This window comes from Ciconia boyciana, chromosome 3, assembly GCF_034638445.1.
Source record: "Ciconia boyciana chromosome 3, ASM3463844v1, whole genome shotgun sequence".
NCBI lineage: Eukaryota > Metazoa > Chordata > Aves > Ciconiiformes > Ciconiidae > Ciconia > Ciconia boyciana.
The window spans coordinates 92564344-92589080 of NC_132936.1; the positions used below are offsets into that span (position 1 = coordinate 92564344).

At 36.2% G+C, this 24737-nt stretch overlaps 1 protein-coding gene across 9 annotated transcripts in view; it reads left to right on the top strand.

The window, feature by feature from the left end:
• Positions 1 to 24737, top strand: part of BIRC6 (baculoviral IAP repeat containing 6) — a 190654-nt gene that overhangs the window by 125049 nt on the left and 40868 nt on the right. For 8 of the 9 annotated variants that reach the window (XM_072856604.1, XM_072856607.1, XM_072856602.1 and 5 more), the window contains 4 exons: positions 1157 to 1457; positions 4286 to 4503; positions 6808 to 6972; positions 8986 to 9154. In XM_072856604.1, the coding sequence (XP_072712705.1) occupies positions 1157 to 1457; positions 4286 to 4503; positions 6808 to 6972; positions 8986 to 9154 (853 nt within the window). Of the gene's footprint in view, positions 1 to 1156; positions 1458 to 4285; positions 4504 to 6807; positions 6973 to 8985; positions 9155 to 13539; positions 13655 to 24737 lie in introns of those variants that run through there. The other variant, XM_072856609.1, reaches the window with a different exon arrangement.

Genomic DNA, 24737 nt, shown 5'->3' on the forward strand with positions numbered 1-24737 from the left:
TGTAGTCCTGGGAAGTTATTTTCTTTGCACAGTTTTTTTAGCTTCAGATATAAGTTTGGATTCAAATACTGAATAAGAATTCTGTGATCCATAAAAACAAATTAAGTACAATAATAACAAATAGAAGATTCAGAGTGAAGACTGGTGAATTCTCCAGACTCTTCGTTCTTTAATTTTACTTTTCTATTTCTCTAACTCACTGATACTTCTGATTCTCTTCATGTGTAGATGATTGGAATAAATGCAGCTAAACATGGCTTTGACTTTTAATTAGGAATTTGGTATTCTAAATGCATTCTGCAAGGACTTTTCAGATTATTCTTTTCCAGTTTAGATCATTCTGGTGAAAAGTACTAAAATTTTAAATATGATTCCATCAGTTCATCTGAATAGCATAAAAGCCTGAAACTTCTGTGATGTTTAATTATGAGAGGGACCTGGGTGTCATACTTTCATTTTAACTGAGTGTATGACTGTTTCCTGGGGAACTGTACAACTGTTACCCCCCTAAACTCTGATTCCCATATAATGCCTGGCTGTATGTCCTTTATGAACAGTCCTCTATGCATAAAACAGAACTACAGACTGTTGTGTTAGAGCATAATAGTAATAAAGTGCCAAATCAATCAAAAGCCCAAAAGGAGCACATGAGTTGCTACAGGAGGGCTAAGATACCCAGATTTCTTCTTAGTTTTTAAAGGTATTATGATTCATTGTTCTCATATTTGCAATATGTAATTAAAAATTAACCACTTGAGTTCACACTGTTTAATGTTAAAAATAAAAGGGCCATTTCTTATTTAAGTCTGATATATAAACTAATCTTTGTATTGTTTATTTGTGTGTAATTTATGTCTCCTATGCCTCTAGATTTTAAGCAACATGTTTTTAACTGAGGATTTTAGGTTGGCAAAATACAGTTGCTTGCTTGTGTAGGTGGGACTTTCTAGAACTGTACTGAAAATGCAACAAGTATTCCCTTTTTAGCCATTTAGCCTGGTCCCTGTATCTGTAAATGGTAGTGTATTTCATGTGACTTTTTAATGATGTCCTATATTAAGATTGTATGTCCTTTAGATCCTAACTTTAATAAAATTTTTGCCTAGGTGATTAACTGAACGACTGCCAAATTTTTTTGTTGTTTTTGTTGGTTAAGGTGAGCGCTCCAGTGGTTACATCGACCACACAGGAAAAGCAGAAGGACAGTGATCAGTTTGAATGGGTTACCATTGAACAATCAGGTGAATTGGTGTATGAAGCACCAGAAACAATTGCTGCAGAACCTCCACCGATCAAGTCAACAGTTCAGACTATGTCTCCCATACCCGCGCATTCTTTGGCTGCCTTTGGTTTATTTCTTCGTCTCCCGGGCTATGCTGAGGTGCTGCTAAAAGAACGGAAACATGCTCAGTGTCTGTTGAGATTGGTGTTGGGAGTTACAGATGATGGTGAAGGAAGTATGTGCTGCAATTATTATGTTTCTTTGTAGACCACGGCTAGATCATTTTACTTAAATGTATTTACACTGTAATGCTTTTAGCAGGAAGTTAGAACTGATTTGTGCAGAACTGTGTTGCTAGCATCTTTGATAGTCTGTTGTCTCTCAGTATTAAATTCTGTCTGGCAAAGTTTTGTCACAATCATCAGTATTCAAGTGTTCTCATCTAAATGTCAGAGTAATTGTAAAATAACTGCTGATAAAACTTACAGTAACACTGTTAAGATGATAGTGCTCTCAGAACGATCTGAGTAGCTGGGTATGCTCAACTAATTGAGCAAACGTCATATAATTCTGTAACCAAAAGCAGAATAATATGGATAGGAGCATAGCTACAGCAGATGTAGAATAAACTGTTGAATAACACTGTTTTAGAAAAGGAGAGAAAGATCTAAAGATCCTAGTGATCAAATTAGCTGAGCAGGAGCTCTACCTTAATGGTGTGAGTTCACCTTAATGATGTGAGTTCAAAGGGAGAAACGGGGTGTTCTTCGACAAATAAACAGATGAGCTGAGAGACAATTTGTAGTGTCTTTGCAACCAAACCTGGAATTCTGCATAGAGTTCTAATACTTGTATTTTTTAGTGTTTTGAAAAAATGGAAGAGTGTATGCGAAAGATGTTTTAGTACTTTTAAGACATTTCCTTTCATTGTGACTTTGAAAAGAATGCTGTTTTTTCTATGCAGTAATCAACTGAAGTTAGTCTCTGTTCAGCAGCCTATAGAGTAGTGGACAATGCGTAGCTTACAAGACCAACTGAGAAACTAAGAGTCTTGTTTACCCTTCCTTCTGTTTATGTTTTTATTTCTCTTGTATTTAGGTACAGGACAGTAGACAAGAATAAACGGGATAACAAAAATTCACTCTGCCTGCTTACTCCCACCTAATTTAAGTAGTAATTAACTGAAGGACTATATGCAGTCCCTCAGATTATGTTCTTGAGTGGTTCCAGTCCCTTGCTATTGCAAACAATTTTATATCCTTTCGGTTTTTTGGGTTTGGGTTGTTGGTTTTTTTTTTTAATGAAGAGGCCAACTCAAACCCTTAAAATTTGGGTTGCTTTCTTTTTTGTGTGTGCGCATCCACTATTGTTATTGGAATACAGTTCTAGAACATCATTTTCCTGATAGGTAGAGACTGCGTTAATTTTCAGCCTAAATTTATTCATATCCAGTTTGTGCCCATTTATCATTGTGCCAGCATTGTTCCTCATCATAAATAGTTCTTCTTTTTCCGATGCATTTGTTGACAGGAATTGTATTCCCTCTTAGCCTTTGTTTTTGCGGGACTAAACAATTTCTCCATTCCCTAAGGCAAACATCTGAATTCAACTCTTTACGAAATGTGGGGTCAATTGTGCACAGTAATCTGCATTAGTTCTCTGTATATAGCGTTAATATTTTCCTTTTCTGTTGGAAATGCATCTTTTCATACACCTAGAATCTCTTTAGTTTCTTGCATAATACGAAGAGCTGCACTTTAATCTATAAGCCATGGATTTATAACATGGATTCATTTGTCTGTGAAAATAAATTATTTCACAGATAAATAATTATTTGTCTGTGAAAATAAAAAATAAATCATAAATTATGGGCAAATGTTTAGATTTTCTTTTTTTGTCATCTTGTCATTTGGCTAAACCTGCAATTCTGGAAGTCTATCAGATGGGGTTTTTTTCCAGAGATGTTCAGTTTTATTTATGAAGATCCCAGTCAGAGGACTTTTGCTTCCTTCTTGCTATATTGTCTTTACAAAGAATATCAGATAGATATGAATTAACTCGTGTGTATGCATGTGTGTGTGTAGATACCTATACATACATTACAAATACGTATGCCTATATTAGTATTTCGGTTTAGACCTCTGGATGATGATATAGCTGATAAACTCTAAGAATGAGGGAGAAAATAATATAAATATATTTAAAATAAGCAGCAAACTTCTGAACAGAGTTGGCTATTTTGAAGTAATGTCAGTTGTCAAATATCTCTATTTACATATGCACTAGGGAAGGAATGTGAAATGCATTGTTAAATACAGAAAAAATTGAGACAGTTTCCCAAATCCGAGTACGTTGCATTTAATAGGTCACTCTATTATTTGAAATGTGGCTTTTAAAAGAAGTAATTTTTGCTCATAATGCAACAGGGTTAAAAATTTTAAATAATTCTACTACAAAATTCAAACATGCAGCTCATCTAATTAATATTATGTTAGTATTTCACCATGTATTCAACTTGAATAGCATCACACCTTGGATTATGTCAGTGACTTAGTTCCCACTTTGAGCACATGAACGTGAAAAAAAAATTCTACATCATGATAAACTACAGCTCCTTGTCAGGTGAGCTGCAATTAGCTGACCATGTGCATTCTTTAACTTGCTGTAGTTGGAATGTTTTAAAAAAATAAATCAATAAAATTAGTCTGAACCACCTTTGTTTTCTTCATTCAGAAATACAACCTGAAGTGTAGTCAAATCCAGAAGTATACTCACTATTATTCACAAACTAAGTTTTCTCCCTGGAAATAGCTAATCAGATTTTATAACTTTGGTTCTTAACCAAATCCATAAAGGAAATTAAAAAACATTCTTTCTACACTCTTCTCCTGCTGAAAATTTTTTGTGAAGAGAAACCTAATATTAGATAGCTTACTATATGCAAATGCTTAAGTCCTTAGTATATTTCTGTATGTGTGGTTTATAAACTGTTGCAGAGATTAACAGGTTGCATTGAACTATTGAAAGAAAATGTGGTTTTGATATTTTTCTTCTTCAATCTAGGTCATATCCTGCAGTCTCCTTCAGCAAACGTGCTTCCAACTCTGCCCTTTCATGTGTTGCGTAGTTTGTTCAGCACTACACCATTGACTACTGATGATGGAGTACTGCTTAGGCGGATGGCACTGGAGATTGGGGCTATACATCTTATCCTTGCTTGTCTGTCTGCTCTAAGCCACCATGCACCAAGAGTGCCCAACTCTAGTCCCAACCAGGCAGAGGTAAGTTTAGCAGCAGAATAATTGCCACTGAGAAGCAGTAAGAGTTTTAACTATAAAAAAGAAAATAATCTTCATGCTTTCATTACAGTCTAATTTCTGCAGAGCTGGCATTTGAATGAAAAGCAAAAATAATTAGAAAGTACTTGATTAAGTACTTGTCCTTGCAAATTGCAAATAAACATAGTAATAATGAAATTTAACCAACAAAGAAGGTTTGTCACGAGACATTAAGGTGTAGTCAGTTTCTTTCACAGGACCTTCTTTTCAGTGCATGAGAGGCATAATGCTCAATGGATGGTGGTTCTTTAATCCTCATTTGATAGCATGACCTCATTACCTTATTTAGCATTCATCTAAACTCTACTGGCTGCAAATTATTTCCTCTTAAATGCTTCACAAACATAAATGAGTTGTGAAAATTAATGAATTAATGCAGCGATTTTTTTTTATCCCCTTTTTGTTGATGGGGAAATGCGATCCAAAGAGAAAAATTTCCATAGCATTCAAGATCCCAAGTGAATCTCCCAAATTAAACTTTTTCAAAAAAACCCCCCTGTATTATACTACCCTCTATTGAGAACATGTATCCCCTCATTTTTTTTAGGATTATGAGTTGTCATTTCTGCATAACATACCAATTGTCTATAAAAGCGTTTAAAAAAAATTCATTACTTGCCCTCTTTAGCATCTTTGTGGCAGAGGCTTGCATGAAAAAGTTCCTGGTGGCTAAATATGGATAAGCAGATGCAAAATATAGGGCTGTCCATATTTTAGCAGCTCTGATACTGATGAGGGGTTGAGCAAGGAAGAGATAATAAAGCTGTAGATTAGAATAATTCACTTTAATGGCTAGTCAAATTTAAGGGGAAGCTGAGGTATTCTGTTCCTAATGGGGTATCAAGCTTCTGACACATTAACGCCTTAACATTACTGCGCTTTTGGAGGGAAAGGGCAACCATTAATTCTTATCTCTGCTTCAGTTGTACCATGACCCCTTAAACAGCTTGCTTTCTCATAATTCATATCTATCAGGTGATAGATGGTAACTTGAAACTAACTTGAAACTGCACCGAGGCTTCTATTTCTGGGGTGAGGCTTTCCCTTAAGTGCTTTAAGTCAGTGCTCATGACAGTCCTCTTGAGTGTTAAAGGCACAGCATGTTCATGAGTGATGTAATGAGTAATGTCTACATGAGAATAACCACACAGCTGTTTCATCACCAAGATGCATTACATTTCCAGTGTAAAACTTAAATGGTGATTCCAGACTACTGTCAGTATGGTACTTCATAGGTGATAACTTTTTTTACCATTGCAGTCTGTTCATACATAATTTATTTTCCTTCAAGTGTAATTCTGAACAAAGTCACTGAAGAAGATCTGAACAGAAGATGAAACTTTTCACAGCTGTAAATCAAATATTACAAATTAAAGTTGGGCACCTACTCATGTGACCTGGTTTCCAGTAAGGCTAATTGTTACTGAGTAACTCTAATAAAAGTAGCAAGTGTTCATTGCTTCAGAAAATGAGGTCACTTGTTTTTTCTGCATCCTTTTTGCCAAAGATCTGGTAAACTTTCAAAATTAGCATAAGTACCTAAATAGTTTCATAAGGGATAAGCAATATAATACTGGAGTTATGTTAGTAATATGCAGTGATGCAGACCATTGGAAAAAGCTGTACAAGCACCTTTGGAAAAATGCTCTTTCTCAGAACATTTTAAGGACAAGGTATTTCCCCCCTATTATCTGGAGAGGAAATAGTGTGTGTTTCAGTGACCCAGAGATCATGTGTCAGAGCTATACATGTAGCTTACACCTCTTGCCATTTTTGAGCTTTTATTCAAAATCAGCACATGCTTGAGCATCTTAGCATTTTGGTTGTATACTTTTGATGACATTTCTACTTCCATTCATTTCATCTAATTATGCTATTAAACTTGACTAGGTGTTAAACAGTAATAATTACAGACCTGTGATGTTTAGCATGATACGGATTAAGTAGCATTTTAATACCTTTAATCATTTAAGCAGTGACAGTATCTTAAAAGAGAACAAAAATGGACTTAAAGATTAATCACTTGCAACAATTTAGCTCTGACCTGTACTGGAACTTCATGTATGTGGCAGAGTCTTTCCTATCTAAAGTTTTGAATTCCCCTGAACCCCAGTGATACCTTTATTAAGTTAATAAATTGGGATTACCTTCTTTTGCAGAACAAAGGCTGTCTAAAGAATTGGTTCATAAGGTGAAAAAAGGGAAATTATTATGGGGTTTTTGTGTTGCTTTTTTTTTTTAACTTAGCCACAGGTGTCCAGTACACACAACAGTGCATCAACAGAAGAACAACAGTTGTACTGGGCTAAGGGTACAGGCTTTGGAACAGGCTCCACAGCTTCAGGATGGGATGTTGAACAAGCTTTGACTAAGCAAAGGCTAGAAGAAGAGCATGTGACCTGCCTTCTACAGGTGTGTAATAATGAAATTTTGATTAATGATAAGCATTTGAAATGTTAGAACTTGGATAATAAAAATCGAGCTTGTATTTTTTTCAGTCATATGGCACAGTAATTGTGTTATTTTGGGGAAAAAATTAGTTTACAACCACCTGTCTACATGAAAAATGGTATAGATCATATTTTGAGTGAGGCTGTTTTCAAACGTCAGTAAGCTGCTGCATTAAAAAGACCTGAGTGGGTAAGCCTGGGTGATAGTTCTGAATAGAAAATGAACTAAGAAGCATTCTCGTCTGTTTCCCTGGAGCTGTCACGTATCTCTGTGGACATAACTGCATTCAGTCAAAAGAAGAGGCTGTCCATTGAAGGAGGAGGATGCAGGAATAGGCATTTTGGTTTGGGTGCCAAATAATCTTACCTATTCATTTCTCACATATTTTTGCTCTGCTTTAAGAAAATGCCCATAGTTGTTACTGGCGTGCATGAATGTGTTATGCCAATATAACAAAATCTCACTCAGACATAGTATAAAATCATGACTATGTCAATTAAATGACAATAGTAAATGACCAGTAAACATCCAGATCTTAGTAAAACTCTGATGCCTTCCAAATGCCTCATGCTAAGGAGAAGAAAATCCTGCATAATTAGGCTTTTCAGTCCATTGTGAAATGCGAACAACCCCTGTTATCTTAGGTCAGTGTAGGGAAAATGAGATTCTACCTAGTCATCAGAAATTTCATTCACAGAACTGTCAGCTCAAATGCGTTACCTAACCTCACTGCTGGGGTAGAGCACAAAGGAGATGAAATTCTGAAAATGCCCATGCCCTGACGGTTGAAGATATCATTTTGATGTAGTCAGTTATTCCAGTCACTGTAGATTACAAGGCACAGGTATCATGTCCCTTGCAAAAGCAAAACAAATAAAATCTGAAACAATTTTCCTAAGCAAGAAAGAGGAAAATCACCTGAATTACTCTTGGTGAAGCTTCTAGGCAGTATTCTGTAGTATGCCATGCAGAGGTTTAGCTATAACTGTCATAATTCATGAGGTAAGGAGGCATTTGCTTTGGGCAGTCAACAATTGTAGGAAGAAGTAGAAAAACTCTTCACCATTTGCTGAAGATGTCAGTCAGTTGTACAGCAGACTTTGCCTGGTCCCTTCTCTAGAAAGGTTGTTTAGAAAAATTCTATTGTACAGAGAGCTGATAAGATGCTGCAGCAAAATACCATGAGTAATGGGGTTAGAGTAAAGAGGGAGAATGAAAGAAAGACAAGGCTAAAAAGGTGAATAGAGCCCCTGAGGCTTCAAAGACGACAGCCTTTCAAGACTTGAAGTTACTTAATTTGAGAGTACAGCTGCACAAATCAGACCCATGGTTGTACACCTTCAACACTCGGTAAGGGCCTGTGAGCTCAGCAAGAGCTCCCCTTGGGATGAGCGGGTGTGCAGCCGTGAGGTGGCTCCCCCGCCGTCGCTGAGGGGAAGTCTGCTCTTAGTTTACTGAGGGAAGAGCCATGCTCACAAGTGGTTGTTCCAAGTCACTGTCATGCTCACCGTAAGTTGTTATTTCATCTGTAAACCCTGAAGTCCCATCCAAAAGGAAGTTCAAATGTTTTAAAAACACTTGTCAGTTTAAAAAAAAAAAAAAAAAATCTTTTGTTGCTAGTGGGTGTTCTGAAGTGAATGAGACTGATCAGCTGCATGTCTCAGTAGTGTGAGCTGGCAAACTGCTGCTTTGAGTAACTCCAGCAGTTTTGTCAAAATTCATATTAATTGATCTCTTAAAGCCATTCAGAATTGTAGTAGCTATTTAATTTTAGCATTAGCCAAAGTTGGAATCATAATCTAATAACTGTATGGAATTTCTTCCAAGAGATCTTTGGGGCTGCTGAAATAAATACCAGTACTGAATTAGCGAAATAGCTAGTGAAGTATTATGATGTCTTCCTTAAGGAAGGAAAGTCAAAGTTCTTTTCCCTAAAATAAATCATATTTGATTAAATATTTTTGTGTATTGCAGGTTCTTGCCAGTTACATAAATCCTGCAGGGAGTACATCAAATGGAGAGACCCAAACTAGCCATGAGGGGAGAGGACAAAACAGCAGTGCTCTTCCATCTGTTCTCCTAGAGCTACTCAGTCAATCTTGCCTCATCCCAGCAATGTCGTCATACCTTCGCAACGATTCAGGTAATGTGCCATTGTCGTCTTCTAAATCAAAGTTGACTGACTTCTGTCAAATTTTTATATAAACAATAGGTAGTTCTGGCTAGTTTCAGTACGTTTGCCAATTTAGAATTGTACTAATAGAACATTCACTTGAGCCTTAGAAAACAAAATGATAGTGTTTGTTGAAATACTCATTTGTTGTAAGAGTTTAAACTTTGTTGTTTTAATGTCTTTTTAAATTTCAAATTTAATTCTTAAACTGTTGAAATTAACAAGAAAATACTATTTCCATCTGAAGTTTATATTTTAGTTGTTCTGTAGAAGGTACATGGACAGAGAGAGTACTTTATACAAGACCATGAATCTTACTGTGAAGAAAAATGTTAATTTTTAAAATTGAGCAGGTATATGCATGAAGTTGGTAAATGTTGCATGTACTGGGGCAATTCTCTTTTACTTTGATCAGAGCTTTTTCTGCTTTATTTAGGAAATATAAAAATAAGCCTCTTACCAAAACTGCAAAATATTTGAAATATATGGAAACAATGAAATGGCTAGGGTTTTTTAAAGGAAAAACAAATTAGTTATATATTGTCATCACATTTCTACTCACAATTTTAAAACAAAGACGTTCTGATAGTTTCATCCAGTATGTTGTACCTTGCTATGAAAACCATTTCAGTTGTACAAGGTAGTGTCAAGCAGTATGAGTTAAGCAAATGCCCATGTGGAACTAATGGCAAAACCAGCAGACTGGGTTTGTGATTTATGTTCAGTTTCACTAGATGACAGGCTTTAGTATGAAGATATTGATAAGCATTTTTTCTTCAGATAACTGTCAGCCTGAAGTTTTTAAACACTGCCTTAGCCTCAGGTTGAATTTCTGTTTAGTTGCTTTGTAAGGATGGATTTAATCCCTAAGTAGCAGAAGGAGTTGTTTCAAATCTAAATAATTTGGTTTTGGACCCTTATTTTGCTTGCCCTGTTTTTGGAGTAACTGCTAAACGTCTTGTCACATTACTGCAGTTCTTTTGAATGCCAGTTGTAGGGTGTGGTGATGTGAATTTCTTGAAACAATGTCATAGCTTCTTGTTGAATTACACAGTATATTTTATCTCCAGGGTAAAAGAGAAATCATCTGTGTCTTAAGTATTTACAGAGCTACATAAGACTAAAACAAGAACGTGGCTCGTTTAATCTGTAGTAACTAGGGCATCACATAATCGTGTATGATGGAATGGAAGTAGTTCAAAAAGTCTGTTGAGGCCTTATAGTAAAAATAAAAATATGAAGATGTTTCACTTACCAATCCAGAGTTTGACACCTCTCCCTAATTTTGCAACGGATTTGTTGGTTCTATTTTGCACATGTTACAGCAAGGAAAATGAACACTGTAGCTTATACACCAGGCTCATTATTGCAAATGAAAATCTAATGTAAAACAATAAAGTCAATGATAAAGTAAAACAATAAAGTAATCTTTCTAACAGATACTCATAAATTCTTCTTTGTTGAGGTAGAAAGGAAAAGTCACTGAAAGACCTGGCAAAAATACTATGTTATCTAAAGGATGAAGCTGTTGGTTCTGAGTTATAGATGAATCGCAGCTGTTGAAATTGCTTTTTGCTGTTTTCAATAGAAAAACATATCTGTCTGTATAAGTCACCTTTAACTGGGGAAGAACAGCCAGATGCTGATAGAAGAGATGAGATATGTGGCTGGTGGAGAAAAGTTCAGACTAGTTTGGCTTTCGGGGACCATTTGTTTTCCCAAAGTACAAAGAAAAGACAAAGTTTCAGTGGGAAATGTTCATTTTCGGTATGTTTTCCACTGCTAGACTATTGTTATTTGTAATTGGCAGGGGATGTTCATACGTTGTGCTTGTGAAGTAAAAATTAGTAGAGAGCGAACAAAGCATACTTCCTGCTTTTTCATAAATGGGTGTGTAGCTCTTAATGTGGCAGCATTGTTATGCTTAATACATTGATCCAAGCAATGGTCTTGAACACTTACTGCTGTATTTGTTCAAAATTCTATACATAAAACTATAATTAACAGTGTTCTTCTGGATTTAAAAAAAATAGTTTTGCAGGCTTATAATCAGTCAAGCTTGTCTTTGAAAACGTAATAGGATATCAGTATGAAGGAAATGTGCAAAAAGGCATGACTTCTGGAAAGAATATCTTCTCTTCATGAATATTTGAGTCAGATGCATTTAGTTTGAAAGGAGTCCCTGAAAACAGTTTTTGTCTTAGTGATAGCCACGCATAATTCCAATGCAGTAATTACTCTTTAGTTCAAAAGCAGACAGATAATTCTCACATTAATGAGTCCGAGTTGCAGGTGATGCTGGGGCTCTCGGTGTCACTAACAGAGTGTCTGGAGACATAGCTGACAGAGAGCCTGACTGTTGCAAGGGAGACAGAGGTTGAGAAGCTCTGGAGCTATGTTAAGCTCTGGTACGATGTTCATAAGACTGAAAAATTCCCTTCTCCAATAGGGCTGAATGCCTGCTCGGGGGGAGCAGGAAAGGGAACAGCGTTATTAGTAACACTCATGTACATGATCTTCTAGTTTTCAGACCAGCATATCTTCTGCTATCAAAACGTACTTTCACGTGGAAGAAGCAGGTAACTGTATTCTTCCTGTAACATGCTGGACTGAGAAATTAGGACACTGCATACAGAATGCTAATAGAGTGTTCCCAGGTTCTGGCACCCCAGCAGGTACAAGCTGTGCCCAGCAAAATGCTGACAGAAAATAGCAATTTTCAGCAACTCTGACTTTCTCAGACTTGAATGGATGCTAGTGGTACCAGTTCAAGGTGATCCTTATGCTGGAGGTATTCCTCTACTACTTTGGTTTTGCTGTAAATGGTTGCAATAACAGCGATCTTCACATGTTACATATCTGCCATATGCATAAAATTATGCGGGGAAAAATGTTCTATAAAGAAATATAATATGCAATGAAGCTGCTGGGTATGCTGGTTCCCTTTATTGCACATAGGCTGATCCCACTGTGGTGATACAAGACAGTAAGTATTTTGGTATTGATGAGAATTTTGTATTTGGTTTAAACATACTCAGTTAGCTACAGGTATGATACATCCTGCTTGCAAAGTTGTTTTGGCAAAATTCTTGAACAGTTCCAGTGTCAGAATATAAAATTGGCCTTTGTCGCAGAAATTTATCTAGGTTTTTTGTTGCTTAAATATGTTTTGCCATCCCTGCTTAGTTTGCCCAAAACATACATGGACTAGATTTTTGTCTAGATTGTTCTAGATAAAAGGAATATTATTCAGATAAGGAGTGCTCACATATCATTTAATCTTTTAGAAACCTCACCTTGAAGCAGATCTTTACAAATCAGATTGCTCTGACACATTCTGCAGCTTCGTCTGCATCAGAGCAAGGTGATTGTGAAGTCCTTGAAAATTGTGAATTGACCACTTTCATTAATTTCCATAATTGCTTTTTTCTTGTAGAGAAAGAAGGTTTATCTGTCTATGAAGGACTTTCCTTTTTATGCAAGATAGATCATAGCTCTAGTCACAAGGAGCAATAGCTGCTGTAATCCTCACCCTGTTTCTTGATCATTTTTTCCTGCGTTTGTTTCATATCTTGGTATGGCATTACTGTGGCTTTTATTATCTTTCATTTTATAAATGAAAAAAGCTTATCTTTGTAACAAGGTGAGATTGTTTTTAACATTTGTGTTTATTCCAAAGTACTTAATTCATATTTACATTGGTAAAATTTATGTCATTCTTAACTTCTGTATCATGGAACATCTAGCGTGTATTAATCGCTGAGCATTTATGCACATTTCACACCAATATCTGTCATGTAAAACCTTTTCACTGTTGTCTTGTATACAGCACATTTCATTTGAAAGAATTACTTCTGTAGGAACTCTTTCAAGTATGTGAACATTTCTCTCCTTGAACAAAATGCACAGCAATAAAATTTGTGGCGTGCAACAAGAGGTTCCCAGCAAATGTGTGACCGTCAGGTTCTAACTAGAGTACATGGCTATTTTGAAGGTCTAGATTTTGCTAATAAAAGTGTTACTTGACTGATGAACCTAGGTTTATGAAGACTAATACAAGCTAGTACTTACAAGTGGGAGAGAAGAAAGCAGTAGTAACAGTAGTCTTTGTAGCTAACAAGGTTTATAGAGGGCAGTGGAAGGGCCTTGTGAAATAGAAGGAAAATCAAGTGACTTTTAGGACAGGGACTGTGTATTTCGTTACGGGCTTGGACAGTAAAAAGCTCAGTGAAGCTGGGATTGATCAGTGATACCACAATATTAGGTAGACTCTACTTGCTTAAAAATGTAATTGTACTAGTTTGTCCCTAAACTAGTATCTAGCAAACCCTGAGATGACTTAATCTTGTTTAAAGCTGAAGAGTGACAGAGGTTTGGTACCACCTCTTCCTTGGAAGACAGACCACATAGCAAGTTGCAGAATTCTGCCTGAACTCTCTTCGCTTCAGTTCCCTGGCTTACAGGAAGCAGGTGATGTTGTGATTTTAGCTGGGGTTTTATTGCAGCCCTTTCTTCACATGCTCCCCTCTTAGCCACTGTTCCTACTTTGGTGGACAAAGACTCCATGTGATGTGGTCAGCATAGCTTGTGGTGATACGTTAGCTCAGTCTTCTTGGGTTTGACTGCTGAGAAGAGAGGATGCGTTTCTATGTGAGGGCTTTACTAAAAGGATTGTGTTTACTGACCAGCATGTTCCACTTCATAAGAGTCCAATATTTGCTTTTAATGCACCTTTCATAGTTTACCAAGTACTGTCACACCCTGGACTTGTGGATTCGTTAACAGTTGTGCTGCTTCATCCTGCTGCCAGATACCTCATTGTGAACTTTATTTAGTAAGTACTATGGACAAATCTGCTGAAGGTGAATGTACTGAATTCTTTTTTCTGCCTCTTTTGATACACCTTTGTTAGCTGAGTCCATTAAAGTCATAGTTTGCAGGCCTCGCCTCCTTACCGCAGAGCTTGAACTACACTAGATTGCCTGCTGAAGTTAGAGTATTTCTTTTCTATTAATCATACTTATTCCTAAGGCATTATATGGTGTTGCTTTAGTTTTTGCAAACTACCTCAGTTCCACTGGACTGAGTAGGCTGAGTACTTTAGGAAGCTTGTGTTCCCTTATGTGTCTCTGAAGTTGGTACACTGAGCTCATTCAGCTAAGAGTACTACATCTTTATTCATCCATTGCTGAAGGTGTGAAGGTACTACTGCAGTGTAAATGTTGAATCATCATGAAATTCTGCTTTTCCCTAGGCTATTGACTTTTTACTGTGTCTAATAAGAGGTAGTTGCTGTTAAGATATTTTTTGTTGTTGAGATTCTTATGCATATATTGGATTAAACGTATAAGCACCAGAGCTGTATATTGGAGCTCATTTAACTAAAGTTAGACTTAGGTCCGCATGAGTATAGAGCGCAAGTATTACCTGTTAAGAGGGGATATCAGACTTCTGTTTTAAAACAAAATACAACTTGTATGCCAGAGCAATCTCTAATGATAATATTACCCTGAGACTTCCTTCAAAGGGTCAAAGCCTTTTGCTATAAGCAAAATTAGAAGTACAGTGGCAGTTTAGATACTATATAATTACCAAAATTAAAAATTCCACTAGTTTTCATTAATGTTAGTGAACTCATTCATTGGTAAAAGAATTATGCTGAACCTTTGCCACATTTGGTTATAACTTTAGGGTTGCTTTTTATCTGTTTTGCTGTTGAAGTGTTTACAAAAAAAGGTGCAGTGTCTGACTCCAGTGCTGGAGTACTGGTTGATTCACAATTTCGAGAACAGAGCTATGCACTGAAATGACATGAAATAAAACTGTTTGTTTATTTCACAGAATTGTCAAGTTTTAAATAACTTCAGGATCAAAATAAACAGTGGTAATTTCTACCTGAATTTCATATTTGTGTTCAGTTTTCAGGTTCTTGTAACCTCTTGTTTTAAGACCCATCTCAAATATCCCTGTAAGATGAGATTAATGCAATAATATCCATAAGTATGTAGGTATAAGTAGTATATTGAAAAATTTAATAATGTATTGACTCTATTTTATAGTCTTAAATAAACATGAATAACCTGCATAATTTCTCTAGAATGTAGCTTAGTTGTACAGAATGCTTTGGTGCTTCATATACTGAAAATGAGTATACAATACTAGAGATTTGCTGTAGACTGCGGATAGTGAATAAATTTTCTTGTCTGCACGTGTTTCCTTCCAGTGCAGCCTCAGCTCTGTTTATAATTTCTTCTGGATGAGCCAGTATTGACTCAGAGTGGCAAAACCAGAACCTCATTCATCCATAAATCAGTGTGTTACAGAGTAGTTTCTGCAACTGACTGAAATATCATTGCCAAATTTATTCCGTTCTAGATCCCTGACCTTATTTTATGCATGTGTTTGTTTCGAAGCGACTTCCAAAGGCTCAGCTGGTTTAGCACTTATGAAGTTCTATACAATAATAAGCTATCACCTATACAAGAGATGTATTTCTTTGCTTGTCATTTTATGGAAGGACTGGATGTAGCTTTGCAGCCTAGGAGAAAGAAGTGAGCTGATTTTCAGAAATGCAGCTCCTCCATTGTTCCTCTGTGGCACATGTAATACTAAGAATGGTATTTATTAAAATCAGTGTTTCTTTTTTTTAGTGTTGTTTTTCTACTGTGCTTTTAATCCTAAGCTCTCAAAAGTAGCTTTTCTGTTAGAGGATATATGTGAGATATAGTCATGTGTATAAAAGCTTCTATGATCTCAGACTGTCTGCAGCTTTGGATCTAATTCAAAGACATACATAGGCTTAATTTAAAGTGTGGAAATAGTTTAATCAATTTCAGTAGTCTAATTGCATGTTCCATGAAGTATGCGTAAGAATTGCAATTCTGGGCCTCAATCGTAAATGGTACCAAAAGGGAAAATGTCTTCAGGACTTGGTCCAGAAAGAGAGAGTACACTCTCCTGGGCAAAGATATTAAACCTGTTTTCCATGCAAGACCATGAATCCTTGTGTGGTATGTTTTATTTTACTTGAAAACAAGCATCAGGATGAAAACATGAAAGTTGTACTTGACTTACGTTAAACACATTCTAAAAATGGCGATATAAAAAAATGTAACTTAAGATTTTTTTCATTTGAAGAATATGTATTAGTGTGTCATTGTAATTATTAATATTTCTTAAAAGAAGTACTGAAACTATTCTTTATTTTTTCACACCACATTAAAGGATTTTTAATTAGAAAAGCACATCGTCAATATAGCATGATGATTTCAAATACAGATTCAGTAAAGGCAAGAAAATCTAACCTTTTTCAGCTTTCCACAAGACTAACAAAAATGCTGCAGAATATAGCCAATAGTTAAAATTTTATTTATAATATTACAATTTTTGGTATAACAGTGTTCTTGTTTCCACACTTATACATTAGTGTAAGTTATAAGCCTAAATTATGGTGATCTAAAAATAAAACCCTTTTGTCTCTTTTCTGGTCTCAGCTATGAAGAGGCATATTGCACAAAACCATAGAAAGCATCATGGGGCTTGCTTTTTGTATTTATATATTAATCTCTTTCTATGTTCTGATTGTTTTCAGTGTTTGCTTACATTTCTTGTGTCTTGCACGTTTGCTGGCAACAAAACAGTGCCATCTCTGTTTCTGCTATTTGGATTTCATCTGTTATCAATGAGAACTTTGAATATTGTCTGCCTTCATTTACATAATTTAGCACCCTAGCTGGGCTCATAGATACATTTAGTAGTCACTGATGCAGCGCCCTTAGCCAGACACTTTGCTCTGGAATGTTTTTGATAATCTTTTCAGACAGTGGGGTTTTTTTGCTTTAAATTTAGAAATCATTCTTACCATCGCTGGTCTTTGCACTGTGTGCTGTGCAATTGATGTTCAAAAATGTCATCAAAGTGTAGTGTAGATGTACACAAAAACAATAACAAATAAATTGAGTACAGTTCCAATAATCCCAAGCAGTGCTAGAATAGATTCTTCTTTTTCCTCTTTCTCCTCTTGCCTTTTTACATCTTCCTGTCTTGTGATGGCAGAGGTCCCCATTTTTCCTGCAAATACCTTCACCAGTATTCTGGCAGCTAGCTAGAAGAAAGAAAGCAAATGGTAAATCTGGTCTGACAAACATGCAAGCTTTGATCTTTTTAAGAACAATTCTGTACTTCTTTACACAATATTTCTTGATGCTATGTTTATTGAGTTGTATTCATCTTTTGTTTTGTTTTTGTATGAACATGTCCATGTTAAAAGTAATTGTTCTGTAGATACAGAGTTGATAGAAGGGAATGAAAAATAGCTTGATGCTTCAAGCCAATTAACATGCTTTATTATAAAAGAAAATTAAAATTTGTCTTTAGCCAGCTAATTTGTTTCCTTATGAAACATCAAATTGATGAAAGCAGGTATGATCATTATCAAATACTCTGAAATGCCTCGGGAGATTATGTGAATTTTCAGCTGTTGTTAAATATTTAACTGTCACAGTACAAAAACAGTTGAAAACATTCATGTCTGCTGTTTTCAAACATGGAAAATATGCCTCCTTAATACAGTATCGCAGTCTCTTTTGACCAGTGAGCCCTAAGTAGGCAATTGCAGGTGAGATCTTATCCTTTTACTTGTTTAATAGATCAGCTTTTGGACACCCATGCAACAGTAAACATTTAACAGAAAACGTCTGTCTCTTCAAATATAAAGGTTGTTGTTATTATTATATATGCTTATTACTGCAGTATGCCAAATGACAGTAGTACTTTTATAGTGACAAAATTCTATGCAATATAAGGACTTGAGATAGATATTTACAGATGCGTGTATGATTTATTACCTTTTTTGTTGCAAAAGTGAGGTTGACAGGTCGTCTCTATTACTTAGCTGCTCTTGCACTCTTAATTTACAGTCAAATATCTTCTAGAAACATATTCCCTGTAAAATTATGTTCATTGGTGGCTGAGATGTTGATATTATATGTAATCTGCTATGCTGTTTTAGCCTTATTGATCAGAAATTTCCAACCTTAAACCAAAATTTGATTGGGATTTCTACTAGTTCAGATACTACCCCAATTTACTGAAAATTTGCAGTCACATTTTATAGCGCAATAGCATTTTTCTCTCCTGGCAAACATCTTTAATCATTGGAGATAAATGTATTTCTGCTGTGAGTCTAATCAAAGCCATCAGCTCAGAGCATATCTTACAGAAAGGTAAAAAAAATACGATGTTTCTTACCCTACATTGCATCAGGAATAAAATGTCATCAGACATGCTTCTTACTCGTCGATTCAGTGGCAAACCAGGCTTTTATCTTCATGAAGGGGCTGCTCTCCTTACTCAGACAGACCAGATAGGAGCACGAACAGTTCCTTGATGAAGAAGTTTATCGGTGAGGATAATAATGTTACAGAATCTTCCAAATGACTGGCTTTCTCTCTCAGTAATCCACTAAAGCAAGTGTAGTCGAAAAACAGTAAAACCCTTTCTGGTAACGATCCTCACTGTTGACTAATTCTCATTAAAATTGAGGATTTTTTTTCCTTAGATGATGCAGAGCAACGAAATGCATGCTGTTCAGTTTTGCCTTTAAAAAAAAAAAAAAAAAATGAACAAAAAAAAACCAAAACAAAACCCAGAAAAACAAACAGCTCCTGGTTTTATTCAGTTACACTTAGTTATTTATTAAGACTTCAGAAAACCTCAGCCTTTGATTTACTCTTTGTGGCAGCCGTCTGAAGAGGCTTTCTCACGTTGACATGCTGTAATTCCAAATGCAGCGACCTGCGTGCAGTCACACTATGTAATTTTAGTCCAGCCTGAAAAAGGATGAAAAGAAGTCTGCTTTACTGGCAATAGTGTGAACGCTGTCACACACCTGCATTCAGAGCCTCTGGAAAGAATTCCAAGGTATTCTTCGGAGCATTGCATAACTTAGCCAGGCAAATCTGAAGAGAGGAATGACAGTGGCTTTAGTTGCACACTGTGGTGAGCTGTGACATTGATTAAACATGCACTTGGCACTTGCTGAATAAAGAAGGAGCTACAAGCCACCCTTGCAGACAGTGAGTTGCATAACAATGTGCGATGGCTCTGCTGTTTCATTGTCAGGCCCGGCACATTTTAATCCTGTACCAACGGAGAAAGTGCGCAGTGTAAAGAGGAGTAGAGTTAACTGTGCTTCGGGGTTTTCTGAGGAAGTGCTGCATGACAAATGGTGACATTAAGGCATTCAAGCTGAAACAGTGTTTCTGCCTTTTGTCTTTTTATGCTTTGTTTGACAGGCAATTGTTTCTATGGGAAATACTACTTCTAACGCTTTTCCTCTTTTTATTTGCCACCCAAAGAATGCAGGTTAGTGTGTAATTAATGAAAATACAGACTTAAAGAAAAATATTCCTGTTCTGATTTCATAGCAAGCAGTAACTCAGTTTTTTCCTAGGTAAATCAGAGAGGTATTTTTTGCCTGCCCTATTGGAATGGGGGGGGGGGGGGAGCTCTGTGAAGTCTCCTCTTCTTCCCAGTCTCTTCACATAAAAAGCCACAATTTTAATAACCTCTGCAAGTATCTGTGTTTCAAATAATTTTATTCAGTGACTTTGTTCTATGAAGGCTACCAATGCAATGTGTTTTCGTTGGTATAGCATAGCTTCTTGGTATGAAGGCAACTATATTTTACATATATTGGAAAATTTATTTTTAAAAAATACTTGCAATATCAAGCAATTCAGAATTCAAAAGTACAAAAAGCTTATGCATATGAAAAATCAAAAGATAATTAATTACATTGAATTCAAACAGTAGGAGTGTAACTGGAAACCTTGATCACTTTCCAGAACAGCATATTTTAGAAATTACAAGGCATTGTTTGCAATTCAGTTTTCAATAATCTTTTTGTGAGAAAGCAAAAGAGGGTAAAATCATTGCTTTAAATATTTCCATTTTCAAATTAATTTACTTACACATTAAAATTTTTTTCTTATTATTTTTCTAAAGTGTCTAAGTACATTTGTTAGTTTCTTAGTAATGGACAAAACTGCATATTTAACATGTGTGTTATTTTAATGGTAAATACCACATTTGAAGTACCATGAATTGTATGGTACTTGTATGTGATTTGCCCTTTATCCTGAAAGTAATGTTGCCTCAGTGAAATGGTTTGACTCTAGAAGAATTAAGTAATTAGGTTAAATTTCTCCAGCGTAGCTTCCTTAAAATGTATTCTAAAATGTGTATATGGTCTTTCCTTTTAAGCTCTTCCCTGATGCTGAAAAGGCCGATGCAACTTCAGTTGTTCCTGGAATTGTTTTCTGTCTGTGTATCTTGAACGTATTTCTGTACTCATTTAGATCCATTCAGAGATATAAAGATAGGGAAATTTTCACCCATGTATTCTGACCATTCACGTTGCTGAGAGCACCTAGCAATAACCAAATTTTCAAGCCATTGTACTGTATTAACCCTCACACGTTAAAAATCAAACCTTTTCCTTTGTGAAAGGGGGGAAATTGTGCAATGTGCCTCTCTTATTTACAGATTAATGATGGATTTGGAGGGTTGGAATCTGTCACCTTGTCAACACAACCAGGTATAAAGATTCAAGGTCAGCAGAAGAATTTCTTGCAATATTGTCAAGTATAAATAGTGACAATAAAGTAAATTCAGCAGCTCCACTGCAAATAACCAGTTAATTAAGATGTACCCACAGAGAGAAGCGAAAGATTCATACAATATTTCTTGGCCTGGTTATTGCCATGGCTGAAGTCTCATAGTGGTCTGCCGTTTACATAGCAGTGATGCAGCTGGCACTTCAGTGGCTAAGGTGAACCCAGGGAAACAAATCTCTCTGGGCTCCTTCTGCACGCAGTCGAGGGGGAGCAACACCTCCTGCACACTAGGATTCAGATCCCAACATTTGCCATGGACCTTGATTTGATGGCATTTCTCCCCTCCTGTCCTTCCATTGTATTGATACGCGTGTCTTTGCGGACATGCCGTGAACTGGGTTAGAAAACAGACCCAGCCAAAAATAGATCTCTAGCACAGCACAAGAAGAGGGATGGGGCAGTAGCTGCTTAAGCTGTCAGTGTTGGCAAAGAGTTGCTGGGGGGGTAGTGGTGGGAGGAGGGGAAAAAAAAAGAAAACCCAACAGAAAGACAAAGGTTGTCAGGCTTAACATTTCTCAATTATCGGAAACTTGAGGAATTCATCCATGTTGGGTGGAAGCTGCTATTTACAAATAACTTCCTTATAGCTACAATGCATCTTCAGTGCGAAGATAAAATTTCATGTGAGATTTCTCACATGAGTGAAGTGAGTAATATGGGTTGATTTGAAAAGGCTTTGATTTACCCATTATATTTGATGATATTTGGAAACACGGGAGATATTTTACATTTTGTGTAAAATAGCATTAGAGTCTGGGAGTACATTTTATACAAGTCAGTAATAAAACCACCTGTTTTGGGGTGAACATTACATGGTTACATAGTATTTGGGTTTGGACACTGATATCCAAAAATGTCCTAAATTTAATTCTGTTACTTCCATCTAGGCAGAGCTTTCAACCACTTAGTAAGACTTTGGCAACTCCTTGGTAACTGATTTATGTAGCATCCCAAGAGCAGAACAAATTCTCTTGATTAGAGGTCATTCTGTTCATTACCGCTGATGTTTGAGCATTTGTATTGCATGGGAATAGACCTTAGGCAGTACAAATGTATGTCATATTTTAAAGATATTCATACTTCGAGAGGGAGTTGCCAGGCTATCTTGTAAAAACTCAGTGGTATAAATTCAATGATTTACAGTCTTGATCCTTAGATGATCATTATCCTGCTATATGCTACTGCTGTGAGTAATGTGGTACACCCATAACATCACATTGACAAAAGGAACAAGTACTCTTAACAAAGTGTAAGTTTTCTTTTTCCTCATGTATTTTTATGGATTTATATAATTTTGATTTTCATGTACTCTAAGATTATTCTGTATGCTGTATTTTTTCATTAAAATAGCATGTGTTGAGTCAGATATTGTTTGCTCTTATAGAGAGGAAATGCTCTGAAGTAGATTGCAAGTTAAAGCAGACTGTAAAGGAAGATTTGAAGGAGAAAATGGAAAGAAAAATGTAAAGGGCTGTCTAGACTTAAAAATCTATTTAGGTTAGAATGCTGTAATGAAATCTAAAAGGTCATTCACACATCCGTTGTCCATGAAGACTGTCTTTCCTTGTAGTTGTTCTGCATTTTCCCTAAGATGCAGGAAACTACTTGAAATGTAGTAGCACATGCATCCTGTAGGTGATGCATTCTAGTTTTCTTCTCTGACAACTTCCACAAACTTCTCTTTATGAGATCTGACACTTTTTCAGTTAAATTGCAGAACAACAGAGCAAAGCTGTGTCTGTTGGGAGATGCAATAGTATGCTCAAATTAAGATGAACTGGTTTGCTTAGCATAAGCGAGAAGTGGATATCCATGCTCCTTCCTTCTTCCTTAGTTTTTTTCTTTTTTTCCTTCCCTTTTTTTTTCTCTCTCTCTTGAGAAATAAACACAGCTACTGTTTTCTTTGTGGGAGATGTTAGCCTATTTTTTATGATATAGATTGATGTGTGATGCCCTTGAGTCAGCAGTGATGGGCATGGCCAGTTTAAGCCAAGTTTCAAGGTATATTTTTACTCTTCTGTTGAAAAAAGAGGAAGAACTCAGATCCTTCATCTGTAGCAACACAAGTTACTTTTAGATTTCTTACTATTCTCATTCATATCTCTTCCATGTGTTTCGTCTCAGCATTGACTTGATGATTTTGACACTTCAGCTATATGTCTACATCTTGTTTTCCTGCTGATTGAGGAACTTCAATGCCTTTTGGCTATTGTCTGGGGTTTTTTCCTGATTTTGTAACTTAGGTACCGACACAGAATATCCTGGGAACAATCCAGAATTATCTCATAACTAACTACAGAAGTTCCTCTGGTTTGTCCCACCTGTCAGGCTTCACTTACCAGAAATTTACTTGTTCCAGTGTCTCACACTTGCTTTAAAATAGTACTGTGTTAAGAAATCAATTAAACAGCCACAGGGTAGTACTGGTTCTTCTGCCACACCCCTTTTGACACCAGCTTCTCTTAGCACCAGTCAAGATCAGCCACTGCTTTATTGTCTGTGAATATGGTCAGAATGCACACTGGTATTTTGTCAAGAAAAGTGATAAGTTTGACAGCTGAGTAATAGTTAGGAAAAACTGAGCCAAACCTGCTTTTGGAGGGTGTCAAGTGACATGTCACATATTGGTTTTGAGAGAACTGTTTTAATCACTCTGTTGATGAACTGAAGCAACCTAGAAGCTGGTGACAGATGAACGTTCCTGAGTTACAGGTGAGGGTTTCAGCCCCAACTCTGTGTGGTGACCTTCTGGATGTGGTGGAAGAGAATGATGGAAAAAAGGTGAGAGGTTTCTTTCTCCAGTTTCTAGTCAGTCTTCATTTTTCTCTTCTTCATCAGACAGTCTTCATTTTTCTTTTCTTCACTGGTGTCAGAAAAACTCTTCTATGGGTATTGTACCTTTTAAAAAGCTGTTAGTAACTTTTTAAATGCTTCAATCATGATTCAGTGCTGTTCTCTGCAGCTCAAGAGGTTTTTTGTCAAAGACAGCAGATATCCAGGACTATTTCTTCACATTGGTTTGAGTGTAGACTGCATGGTTCTGGAGGAGTATTAGGGCTTTCAAGTATCAGGGTTTTGAGCTGTCATATTCATAAATGTTGTTGTGTTAGAGGAGTCCATTAAGTGAATATTGGGTCCTTACTGGGCAAGCAAAGGGAAGCAGAGTAGTAAGAACTGATCCTAGTCCAGGAGGGTGACTCTCAGAGAATAACAGTACTAAAACAAGTCCTTCTTTCTCCAAAGCCCTTAAAGCATCTTACCTTGTGAGAAAGAACAGATCTTGTCCATATGAGTTTCCAGATGATTGATCTTAAAAAAACAAAGCAAACGAACCTAGAAGATACCACCGTCCCAGCACCTTTTGCCACATCTCTTTCCTCTGATTTATCACCTTTAGTTGGACATAGTTTTGGAATAAGAGGATGAAATTATCATCTCATGACATCTCTTATTTTCTATTGCAAAAGAATATGAATATATGCTTATTATATTTTCAAAGCATTTGAAAATACTATTTCCTAGTAGATAATGGTTTTGTAGTAGAACTTAAATAACAGAATTTTTTTAAAATGTCAAAACCAATTATCCATTTGAGTGGTTAATAATATAAAAGGTTTATGAAAGAACAAATTGTAAATTTGTTCTTCTAGCTCTATTGTGTTGCAGAAATTTGTAATTTATAAGGAGTAATTATGAAGTATGTATTGAAACATCATGGCACCGAGATCTTTGAGAATTAAAAACCTAGTTGTTATGAGGAACGAAGCAGCTTAGATTTGGTTTGTAATTGGGTACTGGATTGCATGGCAGATAAAGCACTTAGTCCTTTAAAGACTGAAGTTTACTTACTTCAAAGAGCTAATGGAAATATTCTT